The following is a 24357-nucleotide window of genomic DNA, read 5'->3' as shown; positions in this document are numbered from 1 at the left end:
AACTGACTTTTGGGGTTGGTGTGTTGTGTCACAAGTACACAGAGTGCAATGAGATTGGGTGTTTGGGGAGGGGGAAGAGAGGCTCGGTTAATTTCATTGTACACAGGTTGTACATTGACAATAAAAGTATTATTATTATTATTATTATTATTATTATTATTATTATTATTGCCTTCCTCTGCCCCAGTTGGACCAAAACATGTCAGGTGGCAGGCGCTGCAACCTTCCAGTAGTTTGACTTCACCCCCAAAGGTGCAGTCGCCTGAGAAAGACAGATGCCAGCAGCACACATACTGTCATTTTATACATCTCACCATGCCCTGTCTCTTACTTTTTCTCTAAAAATGAAAAGCCCCAAATGTTGTAATCTTTCCTCGTAGGGGAAACAGTCAGCATATTCTCACCACTGCACCCCATTTTCACTAGCAGAAAACCTTTCTGGCACATGCCCCACATATCAAGTCTAAAGTACAATGCTTCCCTAGCACAAGCTGCAGTTCTCCCTCTTGCTGCCTTGGTGTGGGTCTGCATTGGACCTTGTGATCAGGCCTTTCTCTATTTTGTAGTCAAGTCTATGGGCTTCGCTGCTCCCATTCCTCCAAGAGCATCATGGGTCACCCTGTGATACTGTCAGACTGGTCCAGTTCCATTTGCCTTCCTCATGTGATGTGTCCAGTTCAAAGGCTACTAAAAAGGGAACACAGGATGTTAACAACCAATTTTCCATGGTCAAGATGGAAATCCCATTTCTTAAAATGCAGCTGTGATAGTCTTTAACATTTCGTACATTTAACGCACATGACTTCCCACCTGCACCTCGGGAATCCTTTGGTTCTGAAGTGTCCTCTGTGGGGAGTCACTACCAGCTGTTACTGGGAGCTGCATTCCAGGACCCCTCCCTCACTGTCACCCCAAATATATCTACTTCTCTACTTCCTGTTCCCACAAGAATCTCAGCTGCTGCTGGGAAGTCATTACACAATGGTCCAGGTCCTTCCTTATTAACTTATGCACTCCCATATATTTCCCATAACTGACCTGAGGGAGCTGGTGTTATGCGGCAGCAAAGAGACTGATCTCCCCACCCCAGTACCAAACTTGTTCTGTTATGAAGTCAGTAGATGGCCTTTGGCAAGGCACGTTCTATCCCATCCCACCGGAAAATTGGGAACAATAGTAATACTGCCTGGCTCTTGTGCTGTGTCCATCGGGCTGCTTCATGGCCTGTGCCCTGTCTCAAGTGCTGTTCGTGGTCTTGTTTTGAGAGACAGAGATATATGAAGTACAACCAAATCCATGGAAAAACTGAATTGCTATTTGTTCCTATTCAGTGTTAAAGAGGTTCCCCAGGGGACAGGGGCAGACTTTGATCTTTCAAATTTCAATGGTGCTCTGAGCCAAGCCAAAATTTGGTATTCCCGCCCCTTGCCTTCTGTGCATGCCCCATGCCATAGTTGCAACGCCCTGCAGCACCTCCCTCAGCTCAGCACAGCACACGGTATGGGGGAACCCAGTCACTTGGAAATCAGCCAGGCAAAAAACCACAAACAAAAAACTGTGAGAATCAGATACAGATTGGGAAAGTGTGGACTTGACCAAAGCCCTCCATGCCATAGTTGCAACGCCCTGCAGCACCTCCCTCAGCTCAGCACAACACAAGGTATGGGGGAACCCAGTCATGCTACCCTAAATCCACCTCTACTTGGAAATCAGCGAGGCAATAAAACACAAACAAAAAACTGTGAGAATCAGATACAGATTGGGAAAGTGTGGACTGTGCTTAAGAAGCCCTGACCAAAGGTTAAGTGTGGATGGGTCCTAAGTTTGTACATGTTGAGGCAATGGATAGGGAGCGCAAGAGAAGCAGAGTCCGCGTAGCCACCCGCAGCAACACTCACTTTTCTCGCGCGCTTCCCACTGCAAGAAAGCGCGTCCCACCGGCCCGCGCCGCGCGGGTTTCCCCACTGGAACGCAAACACGTGTTGAGCGGCCGCCCCTCGCGGACCTCCCCATTGCAGGTCCGAGCTGCACGTGGGGCGATTTCCCTGCCGCCGGTGATGATGTAATGGGCGCATCGTCGGAACCCTCCTAGCCAACAGCAGCCTCGGCGCGCCGGAGAAGCGGCGCGAAGCGACTCTTCGGGACGTTCCCTTGGCCTGGCGCGCGCCCGGGGCTGCTGGCGGCGGCGGGGTCTCCGTCCGGGCGGGCGCTGTCCTGGGCTGAGGGCGGATCGGGGGAAGCGCCAACTCCCTGGCCCGGGAGCCGAGGGGTGGAGGGAGGGCGCGGCCGGGGCCCGCTGCTTAGGCGGCCCTTCCTCCCCTTCCGTGACTCCTTGGCCCCGGGAGGTTTCCTCCCGACGGGCGGTGTTTCCCTTCCTTTCCCGGAGCGCCGTCCCCACCCACCCCTTGCCGCATGGAGGGCATTATAAGCGCGGCGGCGCGGAGGGCGGGAAGCTTCGCTGCCGGCGCCCGAGTTCGGAGACGCGCCTTTCCAACGGTCCGCCAGGATGTGGCTACTCGCGAGGCTCCTGCTGGCGGCGGCGGCGCTGGCCGACCGAGGAAGCGGAGTAGCGGCGGCGGCGGTGGCGCCCTCGCCGGTCCCTTCGGGCGCCCAGTGCCTGGGTGCCGTGTGCTACGGATTGTTCTGGGGGGCGCACAGCTTCGCCGAGGCCGGAGACGGGTGCGAGGCCGGCGGCGGGCACCTGATGACGGTGCGCTCGACGGTGGCGGCCGAGGCGGCTGCGGTGCTGTTGGTCGGCCGCGCGGGCAGCGCGTGGTTGGGCCTGCGGCTGCCCGACGGCTCCTCGTGCGTGGAGCCGGCCAAACAGCTGCGCGGCTTCCTCTGGGTGACGGGCGACGAGCGCACGGACTACGAGGCCTGGGCAAACAAGTCGGCGCCGTCGGCGGCTGTTTGCGGCCCCCGGTGCGCGCTGGTGAACGAGCGGCTGAGCTGGGAGGAGCGCGCCTGCGACGCCGACGCCGACGGCTTCCTCTGCGAGTACAGCTACCCCGGAGGCACATGCGGGCCGCTCACGCTGCAGGCTCCCGCCGCGGTCTCCTACCTCACCCCCTTCGGCGCCCGCGAGAGCGACCTCGTGGCCGCCCCGCCGGGGACGGCGGCCGAGGTGGCGAGCCTGAACGCCAGCCTGGAGTGCCGCGCGCACGGCGACGGCTCCGTCCGGTGGAGCTCGGCGTCGCCGGGCGCCTGGGACTGCCGTCTGGAGAACGGGGGCTGCCGGCATCACTGCGTGACCTCCGGGGATGCCGCCATTTGCATGTGCACCGAGGGCTATGCGCTGGGCGCCGATGGCCGGAGCTGCCTGGATGTGGACGACTGCCAAGCCAAGCCGAGCCCTTGCGAGCAGGAGTGTGTCAACACCCAGGGGGGCTTCGAGTGCCGCTGCTATGAAGGCTATGAGCTGGTAGAGGGCAGGTGCTTGCCGAAAAATCGCAAGTGCATGGACTTAAAGTGCGAGCATGAATGTGCAGAGGTCAATGGAGAGTATGGGTGTATCTGCTACGAACCATTTGTGCCCCATCGCCAAAAGCCGAATAAGTGCGTTATGTTCTGTAATCAAACCGAGTGCCCAGCTGAGTGTGACCCCCACACGCGGGACACCTGCTACTGTGCAGATGGCTTTATCTTGCAAGAAAACTCAGATGGGACAAATGTCTGCGTAGATATTGATGAGTGTGATTCTGGAAGTTGCCACAAACTGGAGGAGTGCATTAATGTGCCAGGCAGCTATAGATGTATCTGTCCAGTTGGGCAGTTGTGCAAGGAACCGCCAGATGAAACAGAGTACTCTGGTGATGCTGAAACTTATTCCACCCCCTCAGTTCCCTCCTTCATCCCACCCAAGGAGGAAGATGCTGGCAGAAGCCAAGGGGTGTTGATTGCTATCATTGTTAGTACCACATTGATGGTTATAGTGTTAGTAGCGATTTTGTGCTACTTGGTGAAAAAACACTGCACTTTACCCACCATAATGGATTACAAATGCCAACAACCTGAGACTGGGGTGCCATTGCAGCAAGTAGTCACCCCAAACAGCGCCTCTTCCTGACAGAAAATGTGGACCTTCACATTTGGAGGAGAAGAAGTGGGAATGGGGGAGAGCTAAATTATTTGAATACTGGATGGGAGATGCCTGTGAAGTCCCCTAGGGAACTGCTGTGCAAACACAGCTTCCGGAGAGTGGCCATACAAATGCCATACATTGAGGTCAATGTCAGTGTTTGACACTTTCCTGTACATGAATGACAAGGCAAGAGAGAATGGAGGGAGCCTGGACTGCATTCATCTCTAGGACGTCTGCTCCAACTGTTTTTTCTCCAGTTGCAGCATTCATGTTTTCTTTTTCTCTCTCAACCAGACATGAAACTAACGGTGCTTTTCTTCTAAAAAGGACTTATTGTTAGTTTTGAAAACTTGGTTATCTAAAATAAAAAATAATAAAAAGGGGCTGTATTTTGTTAGCCTTGTTTTACAATGTATTGATACTGAGGTATTTTTAGTCTGCTTCATGCATCTGATAAAAGTAAGGTGTTTGCTACAAAGCTTATGCCACATCAACCACTTAGGATACAGAACTACTGTGCAACTCTCAATTTATTTTAATGTCACTGCGTCAGTAGAACTTCTAATTGGGATTGGCGTGTAGTTTTTATGTGGCAGGAGCAGTTTTGCATATTTGCAGTTAAGAAGATATGTTTTATGTAGCAGCAATATTAGAAAGCTCCCTTCCACCAAGTCCATTGGTTATCTCAGTGGTTCCCAGTTAGGGGTCAGAACGCACCCAGTGGATCCACGGCCACATCCCTTGCTCCCCCCCCACCTTGGTTTTTTTGGGTCATTTTTGCATGGTAATATCACAGATTTTATGGTCTGTTTTTAGTAAACCTAAAAACCTTTGCTTATTAGGGGCTCCCCCAAATTTGTTTTAAAAATTGCTTTACAGAGGTAACTACCATAGAGTTATCAAAATTTTCAAAAGTAGGGGGTCCATTCCTTGGCTTTTGAAAAATAGGAGGCCCTCTGTAATTACCTAACTGGTCTATCTTATTCATTATTGTCTGCACAGAGATTCAGCAGGCCATGGAGCTCTGCCATACCCCCCCCCCCCATCCCAGTGAAATATCTGTTTTACAATCTCATTTTCAGGCTGTGGGTTTTTTTTTGTTACGGTTAATTGAGAAAGAAATACTAGATATGAACTTTTCCTCTAATAAACATGACTTTAAAGCTTTTTTCATTTATATTACGAAACATAAGCATCATATGTGCCAGCTCCCTTGGGCCCTGGGGGCCCAACCCACCCACAAAATTCCCCATGAAGGGGCTGGGCACCCACAAAGTTCAGCACCAGTGCCATGCATGCTGCAGGGCCAAGCTGGCACTCCTGATAAGCATAATGCAGAATAAAACGAAGCACGTCATCATCACACAAAAAAGGGGGGAAATCTCAGAATTCAAGTAATACAAATCAGAATTCATGATTGTGAGAGTATTTGATTATATCATAAGCAATGGATCCCTGAGCTTCAAGCATTGATTGATTCTGTGCAATAAAAATTAATATGCTGTTAATTTCTAAAAGCTAAATAATTCCAAAACTTTTTCTAAGCCACTGCATTTGTAAACATATATGACAGAGAGGTTCCTGTGTGCTTATAGGAAATTCTGCTTATATGAAGGCACATTGCCCAAGTATTGGCTGCTTCAGAAAACTCAATAGCTCCATTTAACACTGTTTCCCCAAAATTTCCTCTGAGCCGTACAACCTATCCCCCCCCCCCGATGGCTCATGCTGAACTCACCCTTAATGTAGGGCCATTACTGTATTTTTAAATATCCAACTAGGTCTGAGTATTTGGGTGATATACCCATGAACTGAGCCGCCCGCTCGGCAAGTCCCCCGTGTGCTGCGGTAAACTGGCGCAGTGTGGAGTGGGGACTTGCCGAACAGCGCCGGAAATTGCGTCTATGCAGCCGCAGAAGTGATTTCTGATGCTGTGGACATTTTGGAAATGGGCAGCCAGCACCGGAAATCGCTTCTGCGCAGCTGCAGACATGCATAGAAGCGATTTCTGGTTCTGCACTGCCCATTTCCAAAATGTCCGCAGTGCCAGAAATCACTTCTGTGCATGTCTGCAGCTGCGCAGAAGCGATCTCCGGTGCTGGCTGCCCATTTCCAAAATGTCCGCCGCGCCACCAGAAATCACTTCTGCGCCTGTGCAGCCCATGTCTGGCCTATGGACAGAAAAGGTTGCCAACGCCTGGTCTTAGATATATAATAAATGCTCAGAAATGTACAAGGCAAACACGTACATAAATATATAAACCAATGACTGAAAACAGTACAGGAAGACAGTCTTGAAACCATTTTGACTCCCAAACTGACCAAATGTTTCTCTGCAAGGTGGGAGGGGGTGAGGGAACCTTCCCATTGTCTCAGGAATTAAGTAATTACCATCTCAAAGAAATGGCCAGACTCCCAGGAAAGGCAATTAGAGAAGGCATTATCAGATAACCTGGCAGACAGGAAAAACAACAACATTCAAATTTCTGTTGTAGACCACCTTTTCTGTGCTGTAGGTATGATGTTTGTGGGGGGTGGTTTTGGGCTACACCCCTTCTGTGATGTATGATGTATGGAGGGGTGGTCTTGAGCTCCAGGGCAGGGAATTTCAAAATGTCTATATAAGGGCAGGCACACCAGAAAATAACAGAGACCAACCAGAGAATCTTGAGAAGCAAAGCAGCTAGTAAGCCTGATCTTTATTGAACTGTTGCAACAGGGTGCTCCCCTCACAGGCAAGAGAAAGGAGGAGGACCCAGAACAAAGGTCTGCCTGCCCTTATATAGGCATTTTAAATTGCCCACCCTGGAGTCCAAGAACACCCCCCAGATACATCATATCTACATCACAGAAAAGGTGGTCTACAACAGAAATCTGAGTGCGTTGTTTATCTCCTGCCCGACAAGTTACCTGGTTGCATTATCTGGGTTTTGGCCACTCTTTTCTTATTATAACTACTTAATTCCTGAATCTACCGGTAGGTCACAGGTCAGAGGCTCACACCCTGTTCATATCTTGAATGTGGCCTTAAGACAGGATTTGTGAGGAAAGAGACAATGGGGAGGTTCCCCACTTTGACCTTGCAGAGAAATACTGTATTTGAGGTCAATTTGCTCAGGACCTAATCTGTGGGGTTTCAGACATGTGGTTTATACATACAAATATATATATATATACCTTAAATTTCTTTTTAAAAATCATTTTATTAATAAAAATCAATACAATTTAATACTACAATCAATTACATTTTCCCCATTTCCCCCTCCCCCTCCCCCCTCTACCACCCTCCTCAGCTCCCTCAGCTCCCTTGTCTGATTTATTTATATATATTGTTATATAATTGTATATATCATTTCCCTATTTGTTCATATACTTCTAATAAAAAGTTGTGTATGTTTATTCAAAACCTGCCAGTGAATCTAAGTCTGTTTGTTGTTGTAATAATAATAATAATAATAATAATAATAATAATAATAATAATAATATATTATTTACATCCCGCCTATCTGGCTGGGATTCCCCAGTTCCGCATAGTTCATCAAATTTTCTTGCAATTGCTCTTTCGCTGGAATTTCTTCATTCTTCCATCCTTGTGCTAGCAAAACTCTTGCCGCAGTGGTAGCATACATAAATAAGTTCTTTTCTTCGGCAGATCTTGTCCTAAAATTCCAAATAGGAATGCTTCCAGTTTTTAAAAAAATAAAAGTCATTTAAAACATTTTTTTCCAATTCATTATAAATCATTTCCCAATATTTTAAAGACCTTAAAATTCTTACAACCTCAACGTTTCCATCCACCTTAGGCAAAGATTCTGACCAATGTAGACAAAATAAGCAGACTTTCTGTTGCTAAGAAAATAAAAAATTACTGAAACACATTTTCAGTCTGCTGTTCTACCCTACAGATGGCAAAGTTACAGAAAATAGACCAGGACTTTAAGATGCTAGAGAAGTAAAACTTAGAAAAGGAGAAGTTTAATAGAAATTATTTTCAAACTGATATTCTATCAGTAAGATAAAGTGTTCTTCAAACAAAGTGATATTTCTTCTTGATGGCATTTCCTGTACTTTTTGTTGGCATCCGTCTGTCTCAAGAGACAATGGAGTGTGCCTCAGGGGGGAAATCCAACTGCTGGGTTAGCAGCACTAAAGTGACCTCCCTAGAACACAAGCCTGGGGAGTGTGGATGGAGGTCTTGGGCTGCCCAGACCTACAAGTATATCAGGTATTAAAAATGAAAATGCCATGGGGTACTTTGGGGGCACATTGCCCATTCTTGGATCCTCTTTCTCCTAATTTAGACTTATTTTACCATATTCTCTATAGGGTTATAAAAACTAATCACCGGTGTGGATGAAAAAAAAGCAGGATACAGAATTTCAGTTGCTGCAGTGGTGCTTTGTAGTGTTAAAGTGGGTAGATCAGCCGAATATGATTTTTGTTGTTGTTGCAGTGGCCCAATTTTAGTGGCAAAGTAGGCAACTGTAGACCACTATTCCAGGTGTGCCTGCCTGCCATTGTTGGAGGAGGGGGACAGAGTCAGCTAGGTAATGTCTCTTTCTTTGTAAAGGACAGGATGGAGAGCCTTTTGACCTCCACCGGCTGCCTGGCCCATAGGCACATCTAGAAAGGGACAACAGGGAAAAGTGACAGACATTAAGAAGACAAATGAGAAAATAGTGTTTCAGTGAATTGTTGATCATCAGCACATGAGATTGTTGTGCTGCTCAGCATATAATTAGACACAGTAGTGGGAAACATCAACATTTTAATTTGCCACAAACAACAACAAAATATTTGGCCAGGGCCGTCTTAAGCATGTCGGGTGCCCGGGTGCCGTGGAGATCGCTCCGGCGCCCCCACCCTGCCCCGTTTCTTGCCGCGGCTGGTGGACGGGCGCAGCGCCCCCCTGCCAGCCCGGCGCCCTGGCGCCCCACACCACCCAGCCTATCCCTAGAGCCAGCCCTGTATTTGGCTGGCACCCAGGCTAGCTTAAACAATGACATATGCAACTAGGAATGCCTTTGACAGATGGTGACCTACATTTTAAATAGAGTTCTGATGCTGGCTGACAGCAAAGGCACGAGCAAGACTCTGCAGATGCTGGATAGCTTAGTTGCTTAGAGCATGGCGCTGATAATGCAAAGGTTGCTGGTTTGATCTCGTAGGAGACAGCTGCCTTTTCCTGCACTGCAGCGGTTAGACTAGATGACCCTCAGGACCCTTCCAACTATGATTCCTTGTCCCCCCCCCCCAGCCCTGCATGATTCTGGATACACACATATAGTGGTACCTTGCTAGACGAACACCTTGCAGCACGAAAAAATTGCAAGATGAAAATGTTTTGCGATTTTTTGGCAGACTCGCAAGACGAAGTTTTCTATGGCGGTGACTTTAATCCACCGAAATGGCCACTGGCAGCCGAGCAGCAGCCGGATCCCCCTCACTCTCACCTTAAACTGCCTGTGCGCGAACGGGAGAGCTGTCTGGTTGGGCGCGAGGGTCCGGCTGCTGGGGAAGAAGGGAGGGCCCTCCTCCTGCTTCCCCCTCCCCAGAGCTTTAAAACTTCCGGAGCAGCCGTCCGGTTGGGCGCGAGGGTCCGGCTGCTGGGGAAGGAGGGATGGAGCCTCTCCCTGGCCCTCCTCCTGCTTCCTCCTCCCCTTAAAATATGAAAAACTTCTGGCCGTGGCGGGTGAGTCAGCAGCCTTTTTGTGCCCCCCCCCAGGAATGCATGAATTAAATTTCAATGCATTCCTATGGGAAACAGGGCTTCGCAAGATGCAATTATTGCAACACGAAACGACTCGTGGAACGAATTAATTTTGTCTTGCGGGGTACCACTGTACATGTGCCAGCCTGATAATATGCATTGCTATCTCTTTCTTTTTATTTTGGAGAAAGGCCACATTCCTAGGCAGTCCAAATACAGGTGTGGGAGATTTTAGTTTAGTGCTGTTAATCACTTGGCAAAATGGTCAAAGCATACATCCATTTAAAGTCAACTTGCTTGTTGCCAGATGTTGCAGAGGAAAGCAGGGGAAATCTCATCAAGAGGGTAGGGGCAAATCCTTGTTGCTTTCACAGCACTTTCTTCTGGATTTCCCACTTCACACTATTCCATTGCAGAACTATCACCTTTCAAAGTATTTGTCCTGGGAAACGGCTACTTTTTTCTGCAGGTGCCACAGCCACACCCAGTGTTATTGCAATTTGCTATCTTTTCATGGAGAATGTGGAACAGTTTCACATAGACAAAATGTATCAGCTGCCTCTGCTTGCTGAGCACATGAGAAACTTCTGAACTTCAATTCCCTTTTCAAAAGATGAGGAAGCCATTAAGGGTGGCAGAGTAGAAGACAGAACTGACGCATTGGCAAGGCCTTCTGCTGCCTGAGGCGAAGGGCCCCCCAAGCCTATGTACAGAAGCAGAAAGGAATGGCAGAAGTTGAATCTTATTTCAACGATGGCAACCAGACATCCTTCGTCTTGCCCCCCCTCCCTGTCTCCCCACATCAGCCACCTGAGCCATTTGTCTAATTGTAAGGCTCAACCCTGACAGGGTGCAATTCATTGAGAAGTTCTCTTTAGCAGTTTCAAGTTTGGTCTTTCATTTTTTCAACAAGACACCTGTTTTTCATAATTGAAGTTAGCAATTTTTTGGGGGGGGGTGCAAGTAGTTAGCCTTAGTAGGGTGCACATAAGCTGAACCAGCACTGCATGTCCCTCTTAAGATTGACCACCCCTCCCCCTTTCTTGGTCTCCTTCCTTACCGTAACCTATTATTCCCCAACAAAGCTTTCTAGGCTGGGTTTTCCTCCCCTGCCTTATGTAAGTTTCTCCTGATATGACAGCGGAATCAGGCAGAAATATTTAGTAGGAAGATAAAGATTGTGAAGAATGGAAGGGAGGGGACCTTTCCTGTTACACTTTTTGTCTGTGTTTCATGCCTGAAAGACTGTGGAAGGGAGGGTGTTTCCGGAGTTTATCTTGAGTGGTATTTAATTTGAGCCAGATACAAAAGGAACAATCATTAGCTGAATCTTTTTCAGTTGAAAGAAATGACAAATCCTGCATTTTCAACACGTCTCTTCCAGCAGTATTGCTCAAAGAACTGCGAAATATCACCTCTGGGGCGACATATGGAGAAAATGTCAATCTTGAGAGACCTGAGTCAACTTGTGAGCAAGAGACACTAACCTGCTCTTGGAATTGGTGCCAAATCCATTGTTATCCTATCTTGAGGTTTCTGGTTCACTTTCCTGAGCAAAAATAGTAAACTCGGGGCATAATAACAATAGCTTAATGACTTCCTCGTGAATACCCATTGCACTTGGCAGAGTAATTTAAGCAAAAGGCAACAGGCCTCCACCCTTTCAATGTTGACAACGGAGGAGAGAAGGAGAGAGGGAGGGATGGGCACCTGGGGAGAATATGTGCAAATGCAGTGGCAGGTTCCTAGGGCTCATCCATACCTTCTTTTGAGCCATGTTTTGATCATATAGCGCAGGGGTCGGCAAACTAAGGCCCGTGGGCTGGATCAGGCCCAATTGCCTTCAGGATCTGACCCGTGGATTGGCGTGGGGATTCTGTTCATTTGGGCTGCACCATTCCATTCCTCCCCCCCCCCACTGTGGCACCGGTGCCTCCTCCCTCCCTCCTCGTGGCTTCTCCCTGCCCTGCCTAGAGGAGGAAGGTGGGGTGGGCTGAGTTGGCTGAGTGCCATTTTAAGCAGCCCCTCTCTGGAGCCAGCCCTTTTGCGCCGCTAATCTTCCCTCCACCACTGCTGTCACTGCCCTGGTGCTCCTGTGGGCCAGAGAGCAGAGCAGACAAGCTTGCTCTGCCTACCCATGAGAAGAAGAAGCAGTGATGGTGGTGGTGGTGGCGGCGGCGGCGGCAGCCCCTGGGAAGGTAAGTGCAGCGGCTGGGGGTGAGGAGGAGGATTACCTGCCCCCCTTGCCTCTTCTTCCAGCCCCCCCTGCTGCTTTTCTGGCCCGCCACAAGGTCTGAGGGACAGTGGATTGGCCCATGGCTAAAAAGAATTGCCAACCCCTGATATAGCACACCAACCAATTCCCCCGGGTCCAAGAGTTTTTCTGGTTGTTCCATGGCTGAGCCTGGTGAAAATCTGATCTTGTCCACCGAACAGTTAAGCAACTGATAAGATCCAATTCAGTGGGAATGATTGGGTTTTCACAAGACACAGCCATGGAAGAAAACCACAGCACTTCCTTCCGAAATTTGGCAGGAGGGGTCAATGTGCCTGCAAAGTCTGGGCTATCGCTGTCCAGGGAAGGTAGCAACCAGCACAATAGCCCAAGCTGGTTGATGGCATTACAAGCCACAGTGGAAACCTACAACTGCAGTGGGTGGGTGGGAGGGAAATGGATTAATGCACACCCTTACATTGTGAATCTGTTCCTTCTGGAAAAGAACAGCCCAGCTTAGCACTAACTCAGGGAGAAGAGAATCTCCATCTTGTCTGGAATCGTTACAGTATTTTATAATGTACTGTATATTTTGGAAACTTTCTTTTATTTATATTTGGAAGTTCTTGAAAAGAAGCTGACATAAAAGAACTGATTTGTTGAAATATATAATACTCACATTTTATGTACCCCACTTAGAGAAATATAAATCCCGTTATATAAAAAAGAAAAATGGAAGTCACTGGGCTCTGGAAATGCCCCTGCAGGTGATGAAATCAAGCAATCACAGTTGAATAGGCATGAAATTGGTTGAAATTTGCAGGGCGGAAATGCCGTATCTTTCCACAAAGTTCCAGGCTTTCTTCATCTATCCTCTTGATTTCTTTTCTCCTAAACATGTATCTACTTTCTGCTCAAAGATCTGCCTTTTGTGTGACACTCCAACCAAGCACCTATTTTCTGAAGTAACACTTGCCCTCTCTCTGCAGTCTAATCCCTTGTTTGCTCAGAGTTCAGTGGGTCTTACTGAGTAGAAGTTTGTAGCCCTTGTTATACTTGACCGAAGAAAGAAGACTGTGGTGTGTGTGTGTACCCATTCCACCTTCCACTGATCCCTGGGGTGACTTTGAGCTGTAATTGAACTCAATGGGACTTGCTTCTTAGAAGTTATGCATAGATTTTCAGCCTCAGTTGCTTTCCTTGTTGCACTCATACCAGTTTGTGAAAGGACCTAAAGCAACTACTCTAGTCCAAACTTAAGAATGGAAAGCATAATGCTGGTGGTCAACAAAAGAGGTTTAAAGACTGTCTCAAGGCAAATCTTTAAAAATGTAGAATAAACACTGACAACTGGGAAACACTGGCCTGCAAGTGCTCCAGTTGGAGAACAGCCTTTACCAAAGGTGTCATGGGCTTCGAAGACACTCGATCTCAGGATGCAAGGGAGAGACGTGCTAAGAGGCAGGCACGCTTGGCAAATCCCCACCGTGATCAACTCCCGCCTGGAAACCAATGTCCCCACTGTGGAAGGACGTGTGGATCCAGAATTGGCCTCCACAGTCAATTACGGACCCATTGTTAAAACCGTGTTTATGGAAGACAATCTTACTCGGCTACAAAGAAGAAGAAGTCTGTGAAAATCTTACAATCATTAAGATTCCTTCCCAAGGAAGCAGCAAGCTATTGCTTACCTTTGTCACCAAAAGTCCTTTGCAAGAGTTCAGAGCCACCCACTGCCCTCTCCACAGTGACGCATGAGGATGTGCTGCCAGAGTTCATGTTTTTAAAACACCATTTTATGATCTCAGTTCTTGGATAACAAATGACCCCTCATATTATGTGGATGGAAATCTCATGAGATTGAATTCCTTGCTTGTCTGAAACATTTTAACCTCTGAGGCAAAAACCTCATGCTGGGACTATGATCCCATGGATAAACATTCCACAAATCATTTGAACATTTTAATAACTGCAAGTTTAATCATCCAGTGGATGATTAAAATGTACTTGACCCCAAAACACACTTGAACAAATTCAGGCAAGAGGTCTTTCACAATGTGAATACTATTATTATTACTGTTATTACATTCAGTAAGCGAACTGTAATGTACACCATTCTGACTATCCGGGGTGAGGCTCTGCCATAGTCTGCTCATGTGATTAATATGGGGTGTGCGGTGGAAGGCCTCTGTCAACAAGGGATGTGACCAGGGGAGGAGAACATGACACGGGCGGGTGGTGTTTTCTTTCTCCATGCACCAAGTTTTAGTTAGAAGGAAATATTTAAAAATACACAAAGGCAACTGTTAAAGCAAAGGTCTTGGGAGGAAATTAATACAAATGGCACAAATAACTATATTTTCTATTTCCAGATTTCAAAGGAGAGTGCCCACCCTTATAACGGAAGAGGAAGGTATTGGCAGGGGAACTCTGAGGTTGCTGCTAGATAGGAGAACAAGAGCCGGTGTTTGTGTGTGTCAAGAGGCACATATTGAGTGTATAGCCACAAGCACCTTGTCCACTTCCTTACTCTTCCAGCAGATGGGCATGCGATTAGCTAAACCCACCGATCAACAAATGAGTAATTCCTATAAATGAACTCGTCAAAGGCCAGTATTAAAATTGCCATCCATCATACCATGTGAATGATTTGCCATTTGCAGCTAAAGGGGAAATTCTTAGCAAAATACAGGCAGTTAAGTAAGGATGTTGGCTGATTAATACGTTCATCAAAACCAATAATGAAATGAAAATGACCCTGGGATCACAGCAATGGGTGGCTGGGATTTGCAGAGACGCCAGAACTCTATTTAATTGCAATGGTGCTTCCTATGGAATTATGGGAGTAAAGAAAGACAGGCAGTTCCATTCTCTGAATGCTGCTCTTTCACAGCTTAAACATGGACCATCTTCCTTCTTCTCTCTATTGAAATGACAGCTGATGGGCTGGATAATTTGCATGAAGGCACAGGAGGCCACTACCTAGCTGAAGCTAACTACCGGTAGCACCTGAATGGGTGACCACCTGGGAATTACATGCAGGGTGTCTTGGGGTCCAAAATGGAAGAAAGGTGGTTTTATATGTGAGAAGATAAATAGAGATGTCCTCATTTTAAAGGTTAATATAGGTATATATAGGCAGTATGTATTTGAATAGAATTTAAGCCTCACACAGAGGAAGGAGAGGGGGGATGAACTTGTCTCTTAAAGGGGCTGCCTAAAATTGGTGGTTTGCTATCAGCCTATGGATTGAAAACAAAAAGTCCTTATTGTGAAACCCAGCTAGCAATAAGTTGATACCTACCAGAAGGAAGGAACCACAAGGGTCTTCTAGTCTAATTCCATGCAATGCAGGAATCTTTTGCCTCATGTGGGGCTTGAACCCATGACCTTGAGATTAAGAATCTCATGCTCAACAGAGTGAGCTATCCCTGGACTCTCAGAGGAGCATGAGCCACACTGTAATAAGCACGGCCTCTCCACAGAAGCATCTGGATTCCTAGCTCAGTGGTAGAGCATCTTGCTGGCATGCTGGAGGTCCCAGGTTCAGTCCTGAACATCTTTAGATAGGGCTGGGATAGACTTCCTGTCTGAAACCCTGGAGAGTCACTGCCAGTCACTGGAGACAATAGTGAGCTAGATGGACCACTGGTCTGACTCAGTACAAGTCAGCTTCCAGCATTCCTGTATTTCCTGCAAAGGCCCCTGCCCCTGCCTTAGCAATGCCTAGAGGACATGAGTTTTCAAAATACATATTTCTGGAGTAATGTGTACTTTCAGTCTTAGTGTGAATGCATGTAATATCATGCCTCATGTCTTTAAAAAAGAATTCTTAATCATCACAGAATTGTGCTTTGGTTGTTAATGGTCATAAGACTGGTACTAATACCCTATCCATAAGACACACTTTTTTCCTCCTAAAAAGTAAGAGGAAATGTCTGTGCGGCTTATGGAGCGAATGTGTGGTCCCTGGAGCCGAATTGCCCAGGGGCGAAAGGCAGATAGTGCTTTTTATTTTTTTAAAGAAAGAGCTAAAGGCTAACAAGAGGGAAAGAGAACCGGCTTCCGGTTGACCACGCCATCTTTGCTCAGACGGGGGTCCGATCAGCGGAGCGGACCTCGGCGCTTCAGAGGTGGAGGGAATTGCTCCAGCGAAGCAAAACCTCCTTAAAAGCCCCAAATCGAGCTTTTTGGGGACGGATTTTGCCTGGCGGCGCCAAAAGCGGGCTCTCTCCTCCCCGGATCGGCTTTGTTTAAGCCCCCGAGAGCGAGGAGGTGAACCGCGGCGGACAGGCTGACACTGCTGCTCTGAGAGCGCGAAGCTGCGAGTCTGGGAAGTGGAGGCGGCCAATTCTTCCAAGAATAATTAGCAAATGAATAGACTGTGAGTAATTTGGATTGTTTGGAATTTAAATTAAGGCAATTTGGATTTGGGAGAGAGGGGAAAAAGAGGAAGCCACCCCCCCCACGGTAACATAAGAGACAGTAAACAGAAACCCGAAGCCGTAAACAGAAGATCTTAACTTAAAAGGATCCCTCAAAGGCATCAAAGAGAATCTCCCCTAAATGCAGGGTGAAAGGGGAGAGAGACTGTGGTTGTGAGTGCCCTGCAGCAAGAGGTAAAGACTAAGAAAAACCTTTCTTTTCCTCGGGAGCCGGCAGCCCAGACAACCCAGTGAGTTGATCAGGATTTATAAGTCAATTTTTATTTCACTGTATTTCTGAACTTTGTGGAAATTCTTTTTTGGTTTAAATGTTTGTGAAATGTGAGTTCGAACTTTATTGTCAATAAGACTTGAAGAATGCAGCCAGCTTGTTAAAATGGAGTCGAGAAAATAAACTGTGATCATATTCCACCCCACGTGACAAGTTTTGACCTTGGCAGGATTGAACTATGTCAACAAAAAAGTGTTCCCCTGAGTTCCAGCGGTCTGTTTTGACCTTAATGTGGGAAACAAGAATAGAACTATGTCAAGAGGAGACAAAACGGCAAGAGTTACAGCAACAATTTCAGATGGTGATGGCAGAATATGATTTTCTAGAAGATGAAGCTTTTGAAACTGAAAAAGATGAATGTGAGAATGACAATGATGGTGACTGTGATTTGGAAGAAAAAGATGAAGATGAGGACTGTGATGATTCAACACAAAATGAAGCACACCACGAAAAAAATGATGATTTTACTCTACAAAAAGTTGGATGGAGTGCCCTGCATTTGAGGGGGGCACGATTGGTATTACTGGAACTCCAGAACACCCACAGGGAAGAAGGAAAAAATATGCAGAGAAGAGAAGAAATTCAGGGGTCTTGTATGGTGGCCTGGATGGCAAAAGACTGTAAACAGGGGGTGGGGTGAAGGGAAAGTGATGTTGTGATTATAAGGATGGATTAACAGGTTTATAACTGGTCTGCTGATTATGGAATTTGCTGGATTGGGGGGGTGGAGCCGGTAATCGGGGATGTAAGGTTAAATTGGGAATAGTTATAGTTTTAAAAGTGAATGGATTTTGGAAAAATGTGAAAATATGGAGGCTTATAGAGGGAGTAAAAATTAGGCACGGGAAGATAAAATGGGAGTTTGATTTTTCAGTGATTTGAACATTAGGTGAAAATGATAATAATTGATTTATAAGTTGTATAAGATATAAAGGTGTATTTTTATAAAGTAAGTAACTGTTAAAGATGATAAAAAAGGGATGAAAACCGGGGAAGGGGGGGGAGGGGAAGCCCACAAAATATGGTTTTACAATTATGAATGTAAGAAATTTTTTTTCTGTTTTGTACTGTTCTTTTTCTCTTTTTTCCTATTTCAATTTTTTTCTTTTTTTGGTATGACGATAGATGGTTGGATGGATGTCCTCCTGCGTACTGCCCTGGTTTGCTGGAGCTCCCTGGTGGCAGGGGGGGGGGCTTTGGGGTCAGGGGAGGGGGAGGAGGACAGAAATCCAAGCATAAAATGGACCATCTCTGACTGTTCACCTACATGAGATACTTCTGTGGCAGGGGAGGATCCATGTGGGTGGGTGGGAAGGAGGTGGAAAAGGTGTTTATGTATGTACCGTTTTCTTTTTTGCAGTTTGTAAAATTAATAAAAAGTATGTTTAAAAAAAAAAAAAGAGGGAAAGAGAACCGGCTCATCAGCTGATTGCAAGAGATCGGGAGGGAGATAAGAGAAGCTAGCTCCCTTCCCGGCCCCACCCCCTTGCCCAGGCCTCCATTGTTGTGTTTCCCCAGCGACATGTGACTGGCTGATTAGATTATCTGTCTGGAAACTGTAGAAATGGCTCCCTTTCCTTTCCTTTCCTAAAGAAGCTGCAGAACTGTGAGTTGAACTCCATAAAACCAGGATTTCCCCCCCTTTGCAAGGTAAGCTGCACAACTTTGAGCTGATGCTCAAAAAAATGGAGCTTTCCCCCGTTGCAAAAAAGCTGCACAACTCTGAGCTGATCCCCCCCCCAAATGGAGCTTTTCGCCTTTGCAAAAAAACTGCACAACTGTGAGCTGATCCCTCCCCAAACGGGGCTTTTCCCATTTGCAAAAGAAGCTGCACAACTTTGAGCTCAAAAAAACAGGGCTTTCCCCTTTCCTCCTCTAAAAATTGGGTGCGTCTTTTGGTCAGGTGCATCTTATGGAGCGAAAAATCACAAGGCTCACAATCACAATCAACCACAGATGTGAAGTATCTGGCCCAGATTCCTGCTGTTTTGTAAGCAGGTCATTTGCAACAGCCCCTTGGGCTCTCAGATGTTTTGAGCTCCTCTGCCTGCAACTATTGACACAGCGTTCTTTTCTCGGCAATGCTGCCTTTGAAACTTAAACAAAATAGATTTTATCATTATCACACAAAATATGAAAGCCAGCTGAGAGATTAGATTTCATAACAGGTTAACATTCAAAGCATAAAGTCATGGAGAACAATTGCATGACTAACCTTGGAAGCAAATGCAAGGCGAGTTCAAAATGGATCTTCAGTTAGTCAGCAGTATTTAGGGGAGTTTTTAATGTTTGATGTTTTATTGTGTTTTTAATATTCTGTTGGGAGCTGCCCAGAGTGGCTGGGGAAACCCAGCCAGATGGGCGGGGTATAAATCTATTAGGATCTCTTACTCACGAGTAGGACCCTGCCAGAGACACATGCCCGACTGGCATGTTCCCTCCCTCCTGGTCGTTTGTTCGGGAGCTTCAAAAGCTTTCTCCAGCCTGAACATCACAGTGACAGATGCTAATAAACAGCAGCACACTTCCGGATCCACAGAGTTTGCGCAGTTGCGTAACAGAACTCAGCATTGTTGCTAATCTACGTTTATTTACATATAAACACACATGGAACACTGCAGCATGGCTCCCTCTCTCTCTAGCATCAGACAGCAAAGAGAAAGAACAAAGGACAATAGTCCCACTTCAGGAAACACAGTAACACAAACATCCTGTTTCCGGCGCATCCGACTCTGTGGAATGAAACCATACACCATCGTGTGATAGACAACAATCCCATGAATGCAAACAAGGGGAATGAATCTCTAACAAAACAAAATCATCATCATCATCATCATCATCATCATCATCATCATCATCATCATCACAGAGCAATGGATTCAAGCTACAAGAAAGAAGATTCCACCTAAACATTAGGAAGCACTTCCTGACAGTAAGAGCTGTTCGACAGTGGAATTTGCTACCAAGGAGTGTGGTGGAGTCTCCTTCTTTGGAGGTCTTTAAGCGGAGGCTTGACGGCCATCTGTCAGGAATGCTTTGATGGTGTTTCCTGCTTGGCAGGGGGTTGGATTGGATGGCCCTTGTGGTCTCTTCCAACTCTATGATTCTATGATACATCAGAACCAATGACAGACTCACAGGGGTATCAGAATTTTAACACCCCTTATTTGCCTACAGGGAACTTAGAAGGTTAATAGCTGGTCGACAATGACCTGGTTATTAGGAAAAACTGAAAATGGGACAAAATAATAATAAATTATTACTTATACCCCGCCCATCTGGCCGGGCCTCTCCAGCCACTCTGGGTGGCTCCCAACAGAATATTAAAAACACGATAAAACAGCAAACATTAAAAAACTTCCCTAAACAGGGCTAAAAGTCAGATAGTTGTTCATTTCCATGACATCTGATGGGAGGGCGTTCCACAGGGTGGGTGCCACTACCAAGAAGACCCTCTGCCTGGTTCCGTGGAACCTCACTTCTTGCAGTGAGGAAACCGCCAGAAAGCCCTCGGAGCTGGATCTCAGTGTCTGGAAAGAATGATGGGGGTGGAGACACTCTTTCAGGTATCCTGGGCCAAGGCCATTAGGGCTATGAAGGTCAGCACCAACACTTTGAATTGTGCTCGGAAGCATACTGGGAGCCAATGTAGGTCTTTCAGGACTGGTGTTATATGGTCTCGGCGGCCACTCCCAGTCACCAGTCTAGCTGCTGCATTCTGGATTAGTTGCAGTTTCTGGGTCACCTTCAAAGGTAGCCCCACGTAGAGCGCATTGCAGTAGTCCAAGCAGGAGATAACCAGAGCATGCACCACTCTGGCGAGACAGTCTGCGGGCAGGTAGGGTCTCAGCCTGCGTACCAGATGGAGCTGATAGACAGCTGTCCTGGACATTGAATTGACCTGCGCCTCAATGGACAGCTGTGAGTCCAAAATGGCTCCCAGGCTGCACACCTGGTCCTTCAGGGGCAGTTACCCCATTCAGGACAAGGGAGTCCTCCACACCCACCTGTCCCCTGTCTCCCCAAAACAGTACTTCTGTCTTTTCAGGATTCAACCTCAATTTGTTAGCCACCATCCATCCTCCAACTGCCTCCAGACACTCCCACAGGACCTTCACCGCCTTCACTGGTTCTGATTTGAAAGAGAGGTAGAGCTGTTTATCATCCGCATATTGATGAACACCCAGCCCAAACCCCCCTGATGATCTCTCTCAGCGGCTGCATGTAGATGTTGAAAAGCATGGGGGAGAGAACGGAACCCTGAGGCACCCCACAAGTGAGAGCCCAGGGGTCTGAACACTCATTCCACCCCCACTTTCTGGATACGGCCCAGGAGGAAGGAGCGGAACCACTGTCTGACAGTGCCCCCAGCTCCCAACCCCTCTAGATGGTCCAGAAGGATGTTATGGTCAATGGTATCAAAGGCCACTGAGAGATTCAGCAGAACTAGGAAACAGCTTTCACCTTTGTCCCTAGCCCCCTGGAGATAATCCACCAGCACAACCAAGGCAGTTTCAGTCCCATGATGAGGCCTGAATCCTGATTAGGAGGGATCCAAATGGTCCGCATCCTCCAGGCGTGCCTTGAGTTTTTAGCAACCACCTGCTGAATCACCTTGCCCAAAAATGAAAGATTTGAGACTGGGTGGTAGTTGGCCATATTGGTCGTGCCTAAAGATGTTTTTTTTTAAAGAAGTGATTTGATAACCATCTCTTTCCGTGGGTCTGGGAAGGCTCCCTCACAGAGGGAAGCATTCACCTGAGCAACCCCCCCCCCCGAAGAGTCCATCGCCCAGCCCTTCCTGGCTCACTTTTATGAGCCAGGATGGGCAAGGATCAAGGAGACGGGTGGTTGGTTTCACTTGTCCAAGCAGCCTGTTCACATCATCAGAGGTAACAGATTGGAATTGATCCCACGCAACTTAACTAGACAGGACTCTAGCACTCTCCTGCCCTGGCCCTGCTCCCACGGTGGGAGCAGACTCTTTCTGAATCTGAGCGACTTTATTTGCAAAAAACTTTGCAAAATCATTGCAGGAGATCTTGGGGTCTGTTAGATTGCAAACCACCTGAAAGAGTCTCCTTTTTCTCCAGATGCAATAGAGGCGGTGAAGAAGGTCCTCTTCGCTGTTTCTATCGCCACTTGGTAGGCTCGACTTTGAGCTCTAACCCTTGTCCAGTCAGATTCAGAGTGAGTTTTCCACCACCTGCGCTCTAGCCATCTCAACTATTGTTTCATCGCACAGCTCTGGGGAAAACCACGGGGCTGTCCGGGCTCCATGCAATCGGAGAGGGCACTTCGGAGCCAGACAGTCATTAGCCCTGGTTAATTCTGGATTCCAGCGGGCCACCAGGAAATCAGCTGAAAGGCCCTCAACATGGGATAAAACATCCCCTACCACTCTCTGGAAACCATTTGGATCCATTAAATGGTGGGGGCGGACTATCTGATTCAGTCCCACCTCCCTGCAGAGGGGAAGGGTCACAGAGAAGTCCAGACAACCTTTCCTCTAGAGGGTGGAGGGCATGACATGCATCCTCCTATAAAAAAGGACCCCTGATAGTTAAGTCTAGTCGCAGATGACTCTGGGGTTGCAGTGTTCATCTCACTTTACAGGCCAAGGGAGCCGGCATTTGTCCACAGACATTTTGCCCGGGTCATGTGGCCAGCATGACTAAACCACTTCTGGTGCAATGGAACATTGAAACCAGAGCAGCGCACGGAAATGCCATTTACCTTCCCACTGGAGTGGTACCTATTTATCTACTTGCACTTTTGGGTGTGCTTTGGAACTGCTAGGTTGGCAGGAGCTGGGACAGAGCAACGGGGATTCAAACCGCCGACCTTCTGATCGGCAATCCCAGGAGGCTCAGTGGTTTAGACCACAACGCCACTCACAGCCCAGTATTAGTTAAAGTACAACCATGCAAACCCAAACTACCTAAAACATGGTAGACACATATGGCCCCAAATTCCCCGATTGGTCAAAAAGTCTGAAAGCCAAACAAAGCTTGGGAGATGCTGAAAAGACCATAAAGAAACAGAACCTGCAATACCACTTTGTTCCCAGCATCTACTGACTAGACATTCTTGCTCTGAATATAGAGGTTGCAGGTGTCTGCCGTAACATTTATTGATTGATTTGCCTTTCTGAACCCCTTGATGTTTAATATATCTAAGCAGTGTCAAAAACATAAACAGTAAAACAGTGTCATACAGAAATAAAAAGAGATATATAGTAATACTAATGTCTCACTTTGTGGGTCAGTGAAAATCTTGGCAAAAATATATGTTTTTAAAAGATGTCTGAAGAGCAAGTGATGGATTGTGCTTCTTGTATGGCTGTGGGAGAAAGCATTGCAGGCGGCAGAGCCCAGGCCTTTGCACTACTGCCTACTTCACCCCAGCCTTCATTCCAGACCCACCATAATGTCCTTGAACAGATGAAAGACAATTGGTTTGGAGGATTTGTTGTGGTGGGAAGGGAACCAGCGGGGAGAGAAGGGTTAGTGCTGTCCTGCAAAGTGCATTTGCTGCTTGCAGTGAAGAGGCAAAACACTACTAAACCATAGGTTACGTAAATACAATCCTGGTAACAACACACTCAACATAAATGGATGGTCAGGAGATAAAGTCCAATCTAGGAACCAATGGACTTTATCTCCTGACCGTCCATTGGACTTTCATTTCTCTTGATATGTTCTGTTTGCATGATGCGTAGGTCTATGGAATTACACTTTGTGAGATATTATATGTTGAATTGTGTTTGAAATAGAAGTTACATAGTCAAAAACAGCCTGTTACGTTGTGTGTGTTATTACCAGGCTTGCAGGAAAGAAGCACTGGCTGGGCTTTAAATAGCAAGAAGCTGGCTGAGACCTATGGAGAAAAGATTTGTCTCTAGGAGTTCACTCAGCTAATGAGAAGAAACTGCAATGCACTGCTTCCATCTACTGGACATTTCAGGAAGAAACAGACTATTTTCCAGGAGTGATTTGTTCCCTTATTTTATATCCCACCTTTCTGCTAAAATTGCCCAAAACAGCTAACAGGAATGGTTAGCATCTGTCTGTCTCAGGAGACAATGGAGGAGTGCACCTCTGGGGGTGAAGTCAAACTGCTGGAAGGTTACAAGACCTGCTGTGGCTGTAGAGACCGATGTGGGAGAGACATGTTTTGTTGCAGCTGGGGCAGAGGAAGGCGTCCAGTTGAGCCGCTGCAGATGCGCCACGGCGTTTCTTCTCTCTGCGCTTCTTACAGAGGTCATTCCTCCTCTGGTCACTGCTATAGATGCCTGACCTGACTGTTTGTCTCCGGGCACTGCAGTCATGTGCAAGCGATTCCCACATGGCGGGTTGATGTTGCCAGCTTCCAGAACATGTTTGCAGACATCTTTGTAACATGGCGTTGGTCTGCCGATGGGCCTGGCGCCTGAAGCCAGCTGTCCTATAGAGCATGTCCTTAGGGATCCTGCCATCTTCCATTCTGTGGATATGACCAAGCCAGAGTAGACGTTGCTGAGACAGGAGAATGAACATGCTGGGAATGTGGGCCTGGGTGAGCTCAGAAATAAAGCCTACACTACAGAATACAGAAAGGCTCTGAAGTGCAATGGTCATGTCTCTTGCTCTTTGG

At 47.1% G+C, this 24357-nt stretch overlaps 1 protein-coding gene across 1 annotated transcript; it reads left to right on the top strand.

The window, feature by feature from the left end:
* The first annotated feature begins 2164 nt into the window (after nucleotides 1–2164).
* On the top strand, nucleotides 2165–7467 carry THBD (thrombomodulin). Its single transcript, XM_035101324.2, has one exon. The coding sequence runs from the start codon at nucleotides 2507–2509 to the stop codon at nucleotides 4064–4066; it is 1560 nt and encodes a 519-aa protein (XP_034957215.1). The 5' UTR covers nucleotides 2165–2506; the 3' UTR covers nucleotides 4067–7467.
* The last annotated feature ends 16890 nt before the right edge of the window (nucleotides 7468–24357 follow it).

This window comes from Zootoca vivipara, chromosome 8 (assembly GCF_963506605.1).
Source record: "Zootoca vivipara chromosome 8, rZooViv1.1, whole genome shotgun sequence".
Lineage (NCBI taxonomy): Eukaryota > Metazoa > Chordata > Lepidosauria > Squamata > Lacertidae > Zootoca > Zootoca vivipara.
Note: the sequence above shows the minus strand (reverse complement) of the source record. Positions and strands in the feature narration are given on the sequence as shown.